This window comes from Epinephelus lanceolatus, chromosome 7, assembly GCF_041903045.1.
Source record: "Epinephelus lanceolatus isolate andai-2023 chromosome 7, ASM4190304v1, whole genome shotgun sequence".
NCBI classification, from domain to species: Eukaryota; Metazoa; Chordata; class Actinopteri; order Perciformes; family Serranidae; genus Epinephelus; species Epinephelus lanceolatus.
This window is the reverse complement of record NC_135740.1, coordinates 28,369,145-28,388,504: the sequence shown is the minus strand read 5'-3', so window position 1 is coordinate 28,388,504 and position 19,360 is coordinate 28,369,145. Positions and strand designations below refer to the sequence as shown.

Below are 19,360 nucleotides of genomic sequence, written 5' to 3'. Positions count from 1 at the left end.
GGAGTTGAAGTCCAGCGCGAAGACATTATCGCAGTTCTAGACCCCTTTCTGCTGCTTGGTGTAGGCTACTGCATTAAGAAACATGTTTACCAATTTGATATATTCATCATGTATGTGGACGGTTTATAAAGATAGTACGGGTACATTTCAATACAACTGCCCAAAATCATGTCGTGTCATCAGGTAAGAAGAAGAAATTCAAAGTGTGTCTTTCAAGAAAATATAATTTCCTTTATCAACAACATCATTGTAACAGACCTAATTAGCACAAATGGGTTACTGAATGGGTCTATGCGCACAGGCCCACGGGCCCAAAATGTCTGGGGCCTATCTGGCCTTCACCTGCAAAGTGTCCCTCACATACCAACCAGGAAGAGACTATGACCAATAAAATGACCACAAAGAAAACACACACACACACACACACACACACACACACAAAAGATGCAAAATAGCTGTACAGAGACTCACAACGAACAGTCTGTGTGTGTAGGAGAGGTGGTGATGCAAAAATCTGCCCATAATAATTAGTCCCAGGACTGATCATAAATCTTCATTCAAAAACATTTACTAGCTTTTGTCCAGAACCACTTCATACAATTTTCATCGGCAGATCGAGTTTGCTGAGTTGTAATGAAGACCATCAGTTTACTTTATGTCTTACAGAGCATTTTTGTTATCTATTTTTTTTATTTATTGCAGGACCCCAACTGACAGAGGTGAAAGGCTGTGAAAAAAGAGAGTAGACACAAAAAGTCAACGGTGGAACCAAGTGTTTGAAGCTTATTTACTCCAAGAAGTTAAATAATTCAAGTAAGATCATTTCTAAAGTAATGCACAGAGTGGGAACACACAGCCTGCTGGTGTAACTGTACAGCCAAAGCTAACATATACTCATTACTGAATATAATTACTTAGTGGTGGATTATGACAAACCAGTTCAAACCACAGGATGATGTGACATTTAGACCAATGATTCTCAAAGTGGGCTCTGTGGAACTCTATCAGGGGGTCCTTTAAATTATTATATTTTATCATATTTTAATAATATGATAACCATAAGCAGGTTTTATTTAACATTGTTATTATTTAACAATTTTTCTTGATGTGTCTTCAGAAATGCAATTCAAATATGCCCTTTTTTCTTGATATGCCTTGAATATTTTGCAGCTAATTGAATTTTTGAGTATTCTGAGTTGAGGCAGTGAAAATATTTTTTAAAACATGTCTAATGTCTTTCTAATACTTTTTCTTGGGTTTTTCTTCCAAATAATAATAATAATAATAATAATAATAATAAACTTTATTTATATAGCATCTTTCAAAACAGTTACAAAGTGCTGTACAATAAAACTAAACAATTAAAACACAAGAAGAGTAAAACAAATAACATGTCATAAAATGTCATCTAGTAAAAGATAAAATAAGGCCAAAGTTAAAATCAAGATAATGAAAGGTCATTTAAGTCAGTAAGATCGCAATAAAATAGACAGACAGCTAAGATAAAGTCAGGATATGCTTTACGATAGAAATATGTTTTTAGAAGAGACTTAAACGAGGCCAGTGACTCAGACACTATAACTAAGATTAAAGATATGTTAAAAAAAAATAGGCTGTCAAATTATTCCAAAAGTTTATCTTATAAGTGTTCCTTGGCTGAAAAAGAAGTTGAGAACCTCTCATTTAGGCAGCAGACTTACAGTCACGCTAAAAAAGAAACCATGCAAATGTTTAACACACATGACTGACTGTAAAACCAAGATATATCTCCCATTTGGATTTAAAATAGAGATAAGACAAAAGTCATTCACCACAGAGTATCTCGACGCCTGGTAGTTAAGACATATGCCTGCAGCATCTACACTGTAGACTGTGTTCTGCTGGGGCACAGCAACACCACTTGGACAAAGCACACGTAGAACTGCAGCACACCATTACACTAGAACTGATAGTAATATTAATAATGGTAAATTGCTAAGTTTATTTGTGATAATGGCTACATTTGTAATAGTATAATAGTAGTAACGTAGGCATGTATGCTTGGGGTTGCCTCTCTGTCAGCTCTGCTAAATTTGTGCCCAACTTGGGCCTAATTTAGGCTCTTATGTCTATTTCGCAAGTGTTTGTGGTACTTTTTGTGGTTGGCTTGGACGGTGGTGGCATGTGGCTGAGAGTCACTCATCCTGTTGAGAAAATCAACTCATCAGTCAGTGAACTCTCCTTCTGCTGACTTCTGCTAGCTAGCAAGGTCGGGGTTTTCAAATGTGAACATTAGTAAGCATCAAGGAAAAGATGGAGAACAATGGCCACCAGCTGAACAAGCATCCTGCTAGCCACTGTACAGGCATTGGAAATAAACTGGATGACCTCTGTGCTGCATCAGTTTCCAACAGGATATCAGGAGCTGTAATATCCTTTGATTCACCGCAACTTGGCTAAATCCTGGACAGCGCCATTCAACCAGAAGGGTCTTTTTCTATTTTGCCAATCTGATGGAACATAAGGATGCTGGCGAGAGAAGGAGGGGAGGAGTGTGCTTTACAGTGAATAAGGACTGGTGTGACAGTGGGAATGTGAGGTGCTGTCCAGTTACTGCGGTGGATTACTGCTATACATCGTTCAGAGTTGCTGGGCGTGTTCAGAAGGAGCGACCATGCTGCCGTCTTGTTGAGGTTGGGATGTGTGGTCAGGTAAATCATTCAACAACCAGAAACTATGGATAACCAGAACCAGAAGATGCAAAAAAGGGCTAAAATACAGTACACAAATTCAGTTAAATTCAATTCAATGATTTATTCGTCGCATAGAATTATACAAGGAACAACTCCAGTAAAATGTGATACCATCAGTTCTTTTAACTTGTGCACTGCAGTCCTTTTTGCATCTTCTTTCATTGTTGGCTGCCGCTTTATCAATGTTTCTGGATGGTTCTGGTAATCTGTGTTTTCTGGGTGTGGAATATTTTAACTGTCCACACATTCTGACCGCACATAATTTAATTAATTGTATTTTTTTAAGAATCTGTAGCACTAAGGTACATCCACTGCATTATTTACCAATCTTTTGTCTGTCTTTTAGAGCCCTGTGTCAAAAGTAGTAGTAGTGGTTATTATTTTAGTTATTATACAGCTCACATGGTGCATGTTCCTAAATACAGCCATGCTAATGGGCTAATTAAATTACTAAAGGCTAAATGAAAACCAGGTCATATAGACATAGGAATATGGGGTTGGTTTCTGAAGCTGGGGTCTCTAGACTATTTTATTGTCTGAAGTGTGGACAGTGCATAGAGGAGAGGGTACTTACACAATGCACAAGGTTATTTTTTGTGACGGAAGGGGGTAGTGTTGCACGGTATACCGGTACTAAAATAGTACCGTGGTACTAGATTATTCCAAATGGTACTATACTGCATTTGGAAAATACCAGTACTTTGAAATTGATTCAATTCATTAATTTAGTTAATTTATTTTACTCATTTATGCACACAAACACCTTTCTTGTTCCTATTGGAGCACAGATTGCACAAGTGGTGTGTATGACAACACCTGTATCAACATTTGCAGCTGGCGCACGTGAAAAAAGACAAGAGAAAGTCTGCCTCGCAAAGGGAGACAACACGAGACAATACCAACTTGGTGAAACATTTGAGCAACCAAACCGTGACATCTGTACCGAGGTACTTACAGAACCATGATTTTTTGGTACCATTAGACCCCTACTATTTATTGTTCTAAAGGTTTGTAGCCAAAAGGACTTTTCCTTAGGAAAAGTATCGAAATTCATATTGGTATGGGTACCGAAACAAAGATTTTGGTATCATGACAACACTAGAAGGGGGGTTCGATAGGAGGCCAACAGCTGTCGTTGACATTACCACATTAATCCAGCCACACATTATTCTCATTATTATATATTTGATTTATATTTCATTATTATTTAATATGTTGTTTTGTAGTTTCAGTTGTATTAGTCAATTAGTAGCATCAGTACTCTAATTACCTGTAATAGCTCAACTGCATTAAGTGTACCTGAGACTTAGCACACTTTGAGAAACTGTTACATAACGCACTATCAAGGCCAGGTACATGTTGCCTCCCTTAGCGGCTGTTTACGCTTGTGCTGTCACATGAATGACTCAGTTTCCCAGAAATCCACTTCGCGCAGGCGCAGATCGCGTTGCCTGACAGTGGTAAACAGACGTCAGAAGGGAGTCTTCGCCTCGAGTCAAAACAAAACAAAACAAAACAAGTCAAAAAGATACAGAAGGAGTGAATATTTGGACAGCCACAGCGACTGGAAGTGTTACAAAACTCATCGCTGATTAAAAGCGGTCACTTGGTGGAAGTTATCGGGGGCTTTTCGCGGAGTTTTTCACGGATTGTAAACTCTGGAGTAGCAGGAGCTTAACCAGCTAACGTTACGGTGGCTATCGTGCTGTTTTCAAAGTGAGGCGAGTGGGAGCCGACAGACTTCCGAGGCGACCCAACTTCACCCAATAGCCGGGAATTCGCTTTGTAGTTCGTTCACCGAGACCGCGGGGCGAAGATCGGCGGAGCTCCGGGCCTCGGTCGAGAGGGTTTTATAACCGCTTCTTCGAGCATCGTGTGCCGCGGCAGGAGTATGGAGAAACATGGCAGATGGTGACATGCGCCTGGCCGCAATGTGGTGGATCATGCAGACCTGAAGCACGGACTTTTCCTACGGACATTTCTCTCATTTTCCCATTTTTACTATCTTTCAAAAACACTACTAAACCGCCATCAAAATCTGCTCTCCCATTTCCTCTTCCCTCAGTCGACATTTCTTTGGTTGTTAAATTACAGCGGCTTTAACATACAGGCCAAAGAGACGGCGGCCAGTCTCTTTACTGGTTTTTACACTTTTTGGCAGTTGGCTAACACAACCATTGCTGGGATAATCGGCCGGTCTGTGTTTTTTCACTTGACTTTGATGTACCGGACCGATTTGTGACTTTGCATATTTTTTTAAAGTTTGTGTTGAGTTTGTATTTGGCTTGTGGAGAATCCAGACATCACGTTGTTTACAAGTGGAGACAGACAGGGGCTCTCCTGAGAGGATCCTTTGTAACAGTAGCCAGCTAATCCCTGTTTGTACTCTTCATAGCTTTGCAGTAATAATCCTAGGTTTGAATGAGAAAATATATGCATCATTTTACAAATTTGGCACGAAATAATTCATTTTGATCTACTCTTAAAATATTAGTTTGACAAAGTATAAAGTATTCTTTTTACAACATTATCAATTGACACATATTTAAATTGTTTATTAACAGGAATGGCATTATCTTGTATCCATATACCTTTAATATTTTGGTGTTCATTTTCAGGTGAGCCCAAACCTCTGTAGATCCAGATGTTTTGGTGCTCATTGCCGCTCTGCCACTTTTGTTTTTATTTCATTCAAACAAAGGGACTCTCATCCCAGCCCTTCTTCATTCTTTATAAATCGGAAGGTTTATGATAGTTACTATTAAGGAGATTATTTGGGTTCCCTAATCTCCAATCTGAGGATTAACCGAGGCTATTGGTGTGTCCAGATTATTACGTCTCCTCTGCAGGCCCCTCTGTTTACACCCCCGCAGGGGCTGAGGCATATTGTTTTTGTGTCAGGAAGTTTTTTAACGCATCATCCTCTGAAACTTCAATTTTTAAAGGTAGATGCTTTAAGTGGTCCCATCTTTTTGGTTGAGAGGAAGTTCAGAGGACCGCCATGGAGGAGTCGTCGGTGCCCCCGATTGACCCAGATTTCGAGCCACAGAGCAGACCCCGCTCCTGCACGTGGCCGCTGCCAAGACCCGACATCTCGGTTGTCAAACCGGAGGGGGCGGATGGCTCCGAGTCCGCCGCTGGGACCCCGCCCGCCGACGAGGACAAACCCGAGCCACAGCAAATCACGTCCGAGCCGGAGAAGGCGGCAGCAGCGGCCGAGGGAGGGGCCGTGGCCGGCGTGGGCGGAGCCGGCGCGACGCCCCGCAAAGGATCATCCCGGCGCAACGCGTGGGGGAACCAGAGCTACGCTGATCTGATTAGTCAGGCCATCGAGAATTCACCTGAGAAGAGGCTGACCCTGGCTCAGATCTATGAGTGGATGGTGAAAACAGTGCCTTACTTCAGAGACAAAGGAGACAGCAACAGCTCAGCTGGCTGGAAGGTGAGTATGAGGGTGGCGCACATCTTCACTGCATCATTTTACAAGGTGGATTCCAATGTTTTACTTTAAGCCATAGATTTATAACTTTGCAATTAATGTTACATCACACACAAGTACTGGTTTGCAGATGGCCTCCCTTAATTGATGTTTTTCATATTTGACTAGATGATGGAGACATGTCTTACTGTTCCTTTACATCGTATATTTATATTAATTTATGTACTCTACTAGCAGTATTTATCTGTCTTAGGGTTGAAAATTGTGAGCACTTAATCGATCACAGGTAACATTAACTATCACTTAATCAATTAATTGATTTAACTTTGCTCGTACTAAACAATACCAAATGTGTTTTTTCTTTCCTCAGTCAAAACTCCCAGCAACATACTGCATATTCTCTGACAGCATTGCATACTCTATGAAACATGTGTCACCGCTGCGCTCTTCTTCCAGACCCCATGATGGCCACCTTATCATAAAATAGTGATAATGCGCCCTTTGTTTGCTACTGCTAGTCATTAAAACATGCTTTCAAAATAAACGTAGCTAACACAATAGGGGACTACACATTGTTTTTATAACTGAATGAGATCTTTATTTGATCGATTAACTTTTAAATTAATTAATCAGTCGTCGATTCATCGTTATCATTCTTAATCTGTTTTCAATTGGCTTATTGTATTTTGTGTGTGTGTGTGTGTTTATGTATTTAAATCTTCATGTCTTTTTTCCGCCTTACTGCAAACATAATTTCCTTTTGTGGAACAAAAAAGTTTTTAAGTATACCGACCTGAGATAACTGACTTCATAAGTACTGTTGTAGTTCAGACCAGTGGTTCCCAACCCGTTTTGGCTTGTAACCCTTCGAAACAAAGAAATAACTACTATAACACACGTCCATCCCATTCTTGTAAACCCGATATCTCAACACCTTGAGGGAATTTTTTCAAATTTTACATGTTCACTTAGGCTCAACGATGAACTCATAAGATTTTGGTGGTCATAGGTCAAAGGTCAAGTTCAGTGTGGCCTTACATCTGTCTCATTCTTGTGAGCGCGATATCTCACGAACGCCTTAAGGGAATTTCTTCAAATTTGGCACAAACATTCACTTGGACACAACAATGAACTGATTTTGGTGGTCAAAAGTCAAAATCAGTGTGACCTTGCATTCGTTTAATTCTTGTGAATATATCTCAAGAGTACTTTCTTCAAATTTGACATAAACGTCCATTTGGACTGAAGATTAAACTGATTAAAATTTGGGAGTTGAAGGTCAAGGGTTAAGGTCAGTGTGAACTCACAATTTTTTTTTTGTATAATTTAAGAATTCATACGTTAATTATGGCTTTTTCCGACAAATGTCTAATAGGATATAACAATTAAGAGATGACATTTTATATCCAAAAGGTCAAAGGTCAACTTCACTGTGACATCATAACGATCTGCATTAAACACTTTTCTGGCCGTTATCCAATGTCATATCTCAGGAACAGAAGGAGAAACATTTGGTCTGATACTGAATTGGTGACACTAATCTTGGGTGTCCACCTTGTAACTGTGCCGATTGTACAGATCTCCTGTGCTGCTGGAGGGACGATGTGTGTGAAGCATCCTTGTTTTTACAGACGTGGGTGTAAACTGTAAGAGAAACTTGATTGGTGCATGGAGGCATACAATTGCAGGGCAGTAATTTTAGTTTATGCCAACAGTAGCGGTGGTAGGAGGCATTATGTTTTCGGGTTGTCCATCTGTCCATGTCTGCCTGTTTGGCCTGTTCTCGTTAACACAATACCTCAATAATGCCTTGAGGGAATTTCTGCAATTTTGCACAAACTTCAACTTAGGCTCAGTGATGAAGTGATTAGATTTTGGTGGTCACTGTGACCTCAAAAAACATGTTTTTGGCATTTATTTAAGAATTCATATGCTATTTATGACATAACATTTTACACAATGTCTAATAGAATAAAATGATGAAGTGATAACTTTCTATATCCATAAGGTCTAAGGTCAACTTCACTGTGACACTTTTCTGGCCATTACTCAATGTCATATCTCAGGAACAAAGGGGGAGACGTTTGGTCAGATACTGAATTGGAGACTATAATCTTGGGTGTCCACCTTGAAGCTGTGCTGACTGTACAGATCTTCTGTGCTGCCAGAGGGAAGATGTGTGTGAAGCCTCCACATTTAAGGATATGTAGCATCTTTGCAGCAACATCCATATTTGAAGCATTGTCGACTGTCATGGCTACTTGTGAGTCTGGACAGACATAAAAGTAAACTGTAACTGCAACTTGAGTGGTTCGCGGAGGCGTACAGCTGCAAGCCGGTAATTCTCGATGAAATAATGAAACAAGGCAAGACAGTTTATTTAAACTGAATTGAGTTGGATAGTGAATAAGATAATTTAATAATAGGATAATTTAAACATTGGCAGGGCTTAAGTATATACACCAATAGTTATAATTGCAAATTAAACAGTGTTAAATGAAAGAAGCCGACTCTTAATTTGAAAAACCTCCCATCTCATATAATTTCCCTGTTTCTTTTTCTCCTGTTTCAGAATTCAATTCGCCACAATTTATCACTCCACAACAAGTTCTTGAGGGTACACAATGAATCGACAGGTAAGAGTTCCTGGTGGATGCTTAACCCTGAGGGAGGTAAGACTGGGAAGGCTCCTCGCCGCCGGGCCGCCTCCATGGACAACAGCAGCAAACTGCTGAAGAGCCGCATGAGGGCCAAGCAGACCAAGAAGCAGGCGGGAGCAGCTGGCCTGGGTGGTGCTGGAGGGGTGCAGGGCGACGGCAGCACAGGTTCAGCGGGCGCAGACAGCCCTAATTCGTCCCAGCAGTTTCCCAAGTGGGGTGTCAACAGCAGCAGCCCCTCATCTCGCGGCAGCCTGGATGACGCTGACATGTGGACCACCTTCCGCTCACGCACAGGCTCTAACGCCAGCACCCTGAGTGGACGTCTGTCCCCCATTGCTCCTGGACAGGAGGACGACGATAACCTGCCTGAGGACGGACTGTTGGGAAGATACACTGCCAGCAGCTTGACCCCCACCCTCACAGAGACCCTCATGGAGGAGCTGGATCTGATCGACGGCCTCACATTGATGACTGGGCAGCAGGGAGGGGCCAGTCCCAGCACAGCCCCACCAGCACCTCCCACTCCACTGCCCTCCGCCTCCACCCTGCTGCCTCGTGGTTCCAGCTTCTCCTCCTTCCCCCATCAGCTGCAGCCATCCAGCCTCCCACAGGCCCCCACCCACACCGGGACCCAGGCCTCCGTCTCTCAGTGTGGACCGAGCAGCAAAGAGCCAACAACCTTCAGCAACTCCCTTTTCAACCCCATACCTGCCTCCAGCTCTCGTGGGGGCGGCCATTACAGCACCCACGTGCCTTCCAGCCTGGAGGCACTGCTCACCTCTGACTCCCCTCCGCCCAGTGATGTCCTGATGACCCAGGTGGATCCCCTCATGCCCAGTCCTGGAGGAGTGGGCCTGATGGGCCTTGGCACAGCAGTAGTAGGTGTGAGGTCCAAACCCAACCAGCTGCTGTTGGGTAAAGGGCTGGAACCGAACACAGCGGCCCCCATGGCGCTGCAGGCTCAGATGCAGCAGCGTCACCTTCACCACCAGCAGCAGCAGCAGCCGCCGCACCAGCAGCAGCATCAACAACAACCACAGCAACAACACCAGCATCACTCTCAGATGGGGCTGGGGATGATCCTCTCAGGTATGTCTCAGGACCCGTCACAGCTGTCTGCCCTCAAAGCCCAGCATGCCACGGTGTCAGCGGTGGGCTCTCATCATGGAGGGCCTGTCACCTCAGCCAGTCCTGGTGTGAGCTTGCAGGGGATGAGTCACTTCGGAGCAGCGTCCTGTTTCCCGCCCGGTCAAGACCGACTGCCCACAGACTTGGACATTGACATGTTCACCGAAAACCTGGATTGTGATGTGGACTACATCATCAACAGTGACCTCATGGACGGAGATGGCATCGACTTCAACTTTGACCCCATACTGCCTGGAGGCCAAGGCTACGCCGGACCGGCCACTACACAGGGCTCCGCTCACAGCTGGGTGCCCAGCTAATCTCTTAGCTGACCACATGGAGTTAGCCAGGTACACTGATCTCTCCTCTTTCAGACCATCAGGGTGCAACTAATAGTTACTTTGACAGTTGATGGAGCTGTTTAATCTCAAATGAGGATTTGCTAGTTTTCTCCGTCTTATAGCATTGTAAACTAAATATATTTTCAATTTGGACTATTTGTCAGACAAAACAAGACATTTGAAAAGAAATGTTGAGCATTTCAGTTTTCTGACATTTTCTAGACCAAGAAACAGTTGATGCTGAAAATAATTATTTGTAGTTGCAGCACTTACACCTCATTTCCACAGTTTTGTTTCCGTATTTCCGTGTCGTTCACGTAGTGCGCCCCCAGTGTTGAATGCAGGGAAATGCATCTCTTTATGGATAGATGGAGATGCCACCGCAGATATTACAGAAAAGTTAATTTTGAGTGTTATTTGTCATCCAGTCTTGTGGAATATAGGCATCGCGCAGTACAGAGACAAAAACAGGACCAGTGATACCATGGCAACAAATAAGTGGAAAGGTTGGCCTGCGGTTGTGTGGCCAGTTTTGTGTAATATTTTGTTAAAACACAAATGATCCACCATGCATGCACTCTATTAGTTACACAGCTAACAATGCTGTCAAACTTTTAACTTATAGAGCTGTTTTACATTCACCAATCTGTTAGCTAATTTGTTTTCATGCCAATTTCCTGGAAAACAGTGCATACAGTCTGTCAGAAATCTGCTGAAAAAGGTTTTTTTTTTTCTCGACATATTCGAGGCAAATTACAGAGCAAAATAAACGGAAGGCGGAATTTTAACAAACACTATTTTTTATACTTTTATTTTTGAAAAGGATGAGATGCACGTAGATTTGTTTTTCTACATAACCAAAGGAAAACTAATATTTGCATTTGCATGGCATTTAGAGAGCGCTTGGGCCTGACATAAAGCGACATAAGCTTTGCAAAAGACGCCTGTAACATGAAATCGGACTGAGAGTCAAGTTAGGCAAACTGCATCAATACTTGACCATTTTAAAAGAGGTTCTCATAGGAATGAACAGAGTTCTGGTTGACTCGCATAAGCACAAAGAGCTATGTGAAAATGAGGTGTAAATCTGTATGCAGATAATCAAAACTGTTGCAAATTAGTTTTCTGCTGATCAACTCATTTTTAAGATTTGATTTACAGTGATTCAGTCAGTAGATGACTTTTAGTACATCTCTTCACATAATTTGTATTTCCTAATTATTACATTTATCATTTATTATTACACAAGTGACCGTTTTATGGTCTTGTCTTGCAGGAACTGATTTCCAATCAGGATAACCTCACAAAACAACAAAATGACCGGTGCATTCCTCCTCCCTGCTGGCTGAAGATAGTATTTTCAAACACAACACTTCTCTCGGACTTAAAAGACCAGACCTCAGCCATGTCATGTGCCAAGAAGACATGCGGGGACAGAGAGGAGATTCAGGCTACTATGCACAATATTTCTCCCTTTTTTTTAAAAAATAACACTTGGCTGCTAGCCGTTTTTTTTTTCTTCTAATCCGAACTGATGATTTTTAAAAGACGTGTGACATGATGTTTTTAGGAGTGAAAAGACAAATCATTAACTCCCCTCAGCTGGGAGTCTGTATTTCAGTTATGTTACACCATAATAGCTTTAGGGTGGATACGGTACACGATGGCATTGGTATTGAAGATTCAATGGACTGTGCGTTTTTTTGGAGAAATGGCCAGTTTTCCATTGACACTTGCATGAACTGCCAGACCAAATGCTGTTTGAAGTGCAGTCACGCTGCTGCACCGTGTAAAGGTTTCATCACAGGACTCGGATTGTGTTGTGAACAGATGGAAGATACAAGACTGGACGACTGGAGGTATAAAATGTTTGGCTACACACCTCGCCCATTTGTGGACTAAGATTATTTGTACGATTTAAACTTCTCACTTTAGAGAAAAGTAGATGCTTTTTTTTCCTCCAGTGAAATTTGGTGATTGAACAGTTAAGAGGGTCTGTATTTGCAGTTTGGCATTTTGACTTCAATCCAGTGTGTTATGGTAGATGTCTGTTAGAGGGTGTTTTTTTGTTGTTGTTGTTTTAAATCCCTGATGTGCAGTTGAACTAACAAAATGAAGAAATGTGATTTGTGAATTTATACACGGGGCATTCAAGGGTAAATTTATTTGCCAACATGTGATTGGTTGGCCAAGTATTATATTGTTTTAGACAGCAGTATGCCTCCACTGTCACATGGTCTACCTGATTATTTCTTCTTTCTCTCTGTTTTCATCGAGTCTGTGCATTTTCAAAGCACTTAGGTTCCAGCAACACAGGGACCCCAAACTAGGAGATACATTAGGTTATACCATTTCATCAAAAAGAGTTTAAATCCTTTCAAAAAAACAAAAAAAAACAAAAAAAAAACATGTAAACTACACGTTGCACATGTACACTGCACATGTACACGATGACACACTATGCAGATTTATCAGGAGAACTAAATGAAATCTTGAAGGAAATTTGAATAATCACTTCTTGAAGGGTTTTGTTATTTAACATTTTCCTGATATTTTGTTTCGGGGGTGTTGAGGGGGGTGCTTCATGTCAGAAAAATGAGAGAAAAATCTCTCACATTTTAATTCAAGAAATTAATTCTCAGTGTGAGAAGTACAAAAAAAGAATATATTTGATTATAGTTTTAATATACAATTTAGATGGAGGTAATAAATGAAATATTAATACATATGAATATATTACTAATGACAAGGTTTTTTTTACATTGGAGGAAGCATTCTCAGATCATTTTTAACGGTAATTTTCTATACTTTTATTTTTGTAAAGGATGAGATGCATGTAGATTTGTTTTTTTACATAACCAAAGGAACACTAATATTTGCATTTGCATGGCATTTAGGGAGCGCTTGGGCCTGACACAGTATCTCGGTGTACATAAGCTTTGCAAAACATGCCTGTAACATGAAATCTGACTTTGAGAGTCGAGTGAGGCAAAATGCATCAATACTTGACCATTTTAAAAGTCCAGCGTGTAGGATTTAAGGGCATCTAATGGTGGAATTTGTATATAATATTCAGAACTATGCTTTCATTAAGGCCTGTGTCCACATATTGTTTTTTCTCAGCACTGGCATCCATTTCAGTTGTTCCATGCCTCGTGTCTTTTTTCCTTTTTACAGCACTCCGGCTTTTTTGTGTTGCCGCTCTGAGTGCTAGCTACCATTAATGTCATGATATTGTTTTCATAGAAACAAAACCCACTGTTCTCCTGCGCTCTGCCACGGCTTTTCTGCCAAAGAAAAACACAATGTGGACACAGACTTTAAAGGGCAACTACACCCATTTTAAAAATCCATTCATGTCATTTCTGTGGTCTTAGTGAAAATTAACAACTCTTTCCCAAATCCAAAAAACTGGAGTGCTATAACTCAAATTTGTGATGTCATAGGTTGTAAAGTCTGAAGTTGCTCCATAGACAATGAATTGAGAAAGATGTTATAGACAACACCAAGAGCACCCAGAGAGTTGTTCTGAGTACATGGGTACATTTTCTGTTTCAGAACTGAGAACATTACAACATAATAATGCTCAATTGGGTATAAAAAAAAAGTTAAAACATTGTGTGGGTCCAAAAAATTAGTCTCCCATTCACTGTCTATAGAGCAGCTCCAGACTTAATACTTGATGACATTACAAGTTTGAGACTTCCTTCTCTTACTCCTGGCTTAGAGAGGGGGTAGCTCATGTTCACAAGTATTGATTGAATTTTCCAAGACCATGGGATTAACATATTGGACTCTTTAATGTAGGTGGTGTGTCCCTGTGAGTTAATAATCACCTGAAACTAAGAATGGTTGTTTGGTACCTTAGAATGAGCCATTTATATCTTCATCATGGATGTATTAGGAGACCTGGATACAGCATTGCAGACGGGACCCCGTTAATTCTTATTAAAGTTGCTCATTGGCACATGAAGCCAAAAAAGCTCTGATTTTGGCGGTATGAACTTACCTGAATCTTCTGTATTGCCGGGCCCATCGAGTAAATGCACTAGAGACATAGGGTATCCGAGCATGACTGAGCGGCTGACTTCGCGCTTAGCGCTCTTCTAACTCTAATGGGGATAAAATGTTATCTTGTAGCTCTTTTAGACCTTTGAAATGTAGTGAAGTGATAGTTAAACAAGTCGTTTCACAGGGGTTGTGGCACTCAAAAAAATATATCCACTGATTTAAAACCTCTTGTTCCCAATGCAAGTCTATGGGTAAGTCTTTGGGCCCAGTGGAATCACTTGACTGACCCTGTAGTTGTAGTTCCACTTTTGGCCACTATGTAAACTTGGCTTCAAAGCCCGCGCTGTTCCTGGGGACTTGATCTACATACTTGTTTAACAGTAGCCCAGAACGGACAAATCAACCACCAGCTCTAGATAGGGTCAATCGCATTTTCATGTTGGCCACGATAGTCCTCCTACATGCTTGCCACTAAATCCTACACACTTTAACTAAAATTCCCAATAACCTGTCTCATGTTTTTTTCTGCATTAATTGTGTATCCAAGTAAAAAGAAAAAAATCTGCGCTGAAATGTGGTGCGAGGCAAAGAAAAACATTTATCATCCTGCTTTTCAACACGCTGCCGAATTCTCATCTCAAAATGAGACTAATACAACCGTTACCTCTCAGGGTCGCTCTGAAGAAAAACAACAGGAAAACAACTCTGCACAGACGTCATCTGATAACATGACAATGGCAAACAAACGTATATTTATTCTACAGATTGTCTCTGTTACAACAGACTGGAAACCAACACACCACGTCTTTGTTTTGTTTTCCTGGAGGAGTTTCTGACTTAAAAAGAGCTGACCTCAAATTTGACTTCCCTTTTTTATTTTTAGAGAGAAATGTATTCTAGCTCTCCAGCCATGTATATCAGTACTAACCTGTCCCTTGGGGTTTTTTATTTTATTTTGACTGCCAATATTTAAAACACTATAGCATGACTTTACTCTGTAGCGAGATTGATTTCGTCATCTTCCCCCTTAAAATTTTGTGTTTTGTGTTTGTATTTAATTGTTGATAATGCTTTTGTGATCAGAAATAACATCCCTGCAGTTTAAACTCTTAATATCCATCATTTCACTGTAGCTATGTGAATATGTTAGCCTCTGATTTGTATAAAGCACTCTCTTTTTTGTTCCACAAATGCTTTTTTGTTTTGTTTTGTTTTTTTACTTTTTGAATGGTGCTAGACGTCATATGTGACGTATCCTGCAGTACGCCATGATGCAAAGGGTGCATATCAGGGCCTTTTGGATTTTCTGTATACAGCACAAGGATCTTGATTTGGTGTTACAGTAGAAGTTAGCACACGATCAACAGTCCCTCTTTGTTTTTCTCTTGTTATATATATATATATGTATATATATATATATATATATATATATATATATATATATATTTAAATGATAACCCCCCCTTAATTGGTCATTAAATAGATCTGTAAACCGAAGACCAGCTTGTTCAAACTGCATGATTTTCTTGTTATTTTAAATCATAACATAATTATTTTAGAAAGTTGTATAATATGAAACAACTCCCCCAGTTTTTTTCTAAACTAATAATGTCCAGGTGTTGGAAATGTTAATAACAGTTGAAAGGACGGACTGCAGCATGTAAAAGGAGCGGTGGTCAGCTTGATGTCTCTAGTTTACTGTTGCCTCCTTAAAAAAAGGGCAGGTGTGGTGTTATTACTTCCCTTGTATCTCCCCCTTTATGTAATAATTATCTACATATTTTTTCTGTTTTCTTTAAGTAGCAGCTAGTCCCTGTATGTTTGTTTTGACATTTTAAAAATCGCCCCATTTGATACAGTATTTTAGCATTTGGCAAGGGTTTTTCTTCCATAGGGGAGGGGAGGAAGGGGGTGGACAGGGAATGATGAGTTGTGCATAAGCCAATTATGTTAATGATTTTTGATTAATGTTGATAGTTTTTCTCCCCCCACCACCACCTCAGTCTTTTTCTTTCTTTACACATTGTAAAGTGAGCCTGAGATGACAGTTCCAAACAGCAGAAATAAATTCAATAAACTGTTTAACCCATTTTGTCTGAGTCTTTGGTTCAAAGTTACCGAGCTACTGACAATACATGCTTAAAGGCGCTGTATGTAAGAATGTGGCCAAAACGGTTACTGCACTCAAATTCAAAATACTGCCGCGAGTTGTGTCCGCCCCCCCTCCCCTACAGATTCGAGGTTGCTGGACAGCGGCACGCTGGAGACTGATTTGTTTGCCCACGGGCGGCTGCCGTGGCAGGGCTGCGTCGCCGCGTCCTTGATCTTCGGTTTTCCAGCGGACCGTTCGAGCAAGTCCGGCTTCTCTGCTGCTAACGCTGCTGCCGGGATACAGCTCATGAGGAGCCGGCTGCTAATGTTATGTACCGGGACACAGCTAATGCTGCTTGCCGTGCTGCTGTAGCTCAGTCGTAACTGTAACTGATGCTGAGACTCTACTCTGACTGCGTGACTGGTAGACGACGGTGAGTGGCGCAACAGGCCAAAACACAAATTCAAAACATAAACATGATTTGCGGACTGCAAAAATGTTTTTTAAATGCGAATATTCTGGCTGTACTATTGTTGTCGGTGAGATCAGTATGTTATATGAACATTATTCCTTAGTCTCTGTGACATATTAGGAGGATTTTATGACTATTTGCTTTAGATTTCTTACATATAGCTCCTTTACTGAAACTGGGATCTACTTGATCTTCATCATCACCTTCTTAGCACGGCAGACAAACAGTCTCCTCTTGCAAATGTGTTGACACTTTTTCCGTTTCTATCACACACTCTTCACACTTTATTTTAACACATCTCACAGAAAGACCCCAAACTCTATTGGATTAACTGTGTTCAACAAAATAAAAACATCTATTCACAGCTAGAAATACTTGCGTAATTATGAATCTCTAAGGGAATGTTCAATGTTTATTATTTTGGCTAGGGGGAGGGGCATACAAACATAAATGGTTGTATTTTGTCTTTGTTTTTTCAGTTTTCTTTAAAAATCGCCAAACTTACACCATTTCTCATAGCCAGAAACATTAAGAATAGAAATTGCCATGCTTCCAATGGTCCTTGGACACATTATGTGTGACAAACGCTTGTGTCAGGAAAAAAAGAAAAAAAAAAAAAACATAACCTAATCAGAGCTTATAAAAGTGATATTTCATCAAAATCACTTAATTCTACGCCTCATTTGGCCAAAAATAAACCAGTGTGCACCCCAACAGTGAAAACTGAGGCTTTATTCAACTCCAGAATTTCATTGTCAACTTTTAACTTTCAAACATCAGAGGGTAAGTTTTAAAAATCTAATTAATGGTGGAGGGACAGTCATGCATTTTCTGCCAGTCCCTCAGGGAGGCTCAAGGAAAAATATTTGTTGCTTCAGGGAGGGACAATTAAAAAACAAAAAAAAATTAATGACACCAACCCTCCTCCTCTGACGGGCAAAGAACAGTCCCTAATGCACCTGTGGGAAACTCCTTCTGTGCATCAGTTCTTATCTATCTATAAAAGATGCTCCCTCTGTGTTGATATTTGCAAGCATGGATCAAAGAGGCACATAATTACGCAATATCACACGAGAGGAAGTGCTGTTGTACTGAATATTGGCACAGCTGTGATTCAGTCACAGGCCCTTATGCAATAGTTCTGCATGCGCCATTTATAAGTTACAGTAAAATGCGAGGACAGATTATGATTTGTTTGTTTATTTAAAGGTCCCACATTACGCTCATTTTCAGGTTCATACTTGCATCTTGGTTTCTATATGTTCACATGCTAATGTTAAAAAAAATACATTATTTTTCTCTCACTGTCTGCCTCAACATACCTGTAATCACCCTCTGTCTGAAATGCTCCATATTGTCCATCTTCAAAGCCTGTTTCACTGGAATTTCATTGCTAGGCAAGAGCTTGTGTCCATGTTTATTTCCTGTCAGCTGATGTCCTTCACATACACTGAAACTATTGCAACAAGAAATGCAAAAGGACCCATTTTTAATGTTTATATTTCAAACAGTCTATATAATATACTTGTGACATCACAAATTCACAGAAATCATGATGGTTTGTTTAAAGGGATATTTCTGAATACGAATTGTGTGCATTTCTGTGTGAACTGCATGTTTTGATACTTTCACAGTATTTATATAGCACCTACACCTGCTTTTCACCACATGGGTCCCTCTGATTTATTTGGCTCCACTAACACAAAAGGTTTCGCAACTGTACTGGGACTTGACTGTTACCTAGCAACAAACTGACATTCATGCACAATAGCTGGCTACATTGTGCAGATCTACACTTAACTGCAGGTCAGCTACTTTATATCAGGTACATTTATCTGTGTGTTTCCATTTATTGTGAAATAAAAGTCTGACAGTTGCTTTGGCGGCATATGTGTGATGCCTTTGGGTTAAATTTGCTCAGACAGTACATAACTACAGATTTGCATTAAGTACCCAGGCTTTTTTTACTTCCTGTGTCCTTCTCTGTCGAGCATTTTAGATTTAACTCCAGTCTTACTTGTGAAAATAAGCTCCTTTTTTCAGTAGTTTGTTGGGACGAGGCTAATCAGCAGTTCCCGTAATTAACGATTCAGAACACCTGTGAGGCGAAGTGATACATGCATAGTTAAGTAAGACATAATGCTGGTACCTCCGCGAAGGCCATTAAAAAGTATCAACGACACCTTGAAACATATGCCTTGAAAGGCATTATCCCGTTTATACCACAGTCACTTACTAAAGAAATAAAACGTAGGAATAATCATTTCTATTTTTGTGCTTATAGCAATCAAAATGTAAAGTTTTTAACAAGTCATAACTCGGTTTCCCCAGGGTTGAACTAATACCTGGGACAATCATTACCGCCCCATAAGATTCTTATGCAACAGAAACGTTATTCGCTAACGTTACTCCAGTAAATAGGACGAACCTTAGACACAGTCTGGCAACGGGAGATATTTCTAGTCCCCTATTGAGAGTTGCTATT

The 19,360-nt window shown here is 40.6% G+C and overlaps 1 protein-coding gene across 1 annotated transcript; it reads left to right on the top strand.

The window, feature by feature from the left end:
- The first annotated feature begins 4,191 nt into the window (after positions 1-4,191).
- foxo4 (forkhead box O4) lies at positions 4,192-12,742 on the top strand. The gene is made up of 3 exons (XM_033620643.2): positions 4,192-6,174; positions 8,744-10,309; positions 11,577-12,742. The coding sequence occupies exons 1-2, from the start codon at positions 5,734-5,736 to the stop codon at positions 10,277-10,279; spliced, it is 1,977 nt and encodes a 658-aa protein (XP_033476534.1). The 5' UTR covers positions 4,192-5,733; the 3' UTR covers positions 10,280-10,309; positions 11,577-12,742.
- The last annotated feature ends 6,618 nt before the right edge of the window (positions 12,743-19,360 follow it).

Coding starts and splice junctions, on each gene's coding strand:
- foxo4 (XM_033620643.2), top strand. CDS start 5,734: ATGGAGGAGTCGTCGGTGCCCCCGATTGACCCAGATTTCGAGCCACAG. Junction 6,175..8,743: donor ACAGCTCAGCTGGCTGGAAG/GTGAGTATGAGG, acceptor CTCCTGTTTCAG/AATTCAATTCGCCACAATTT.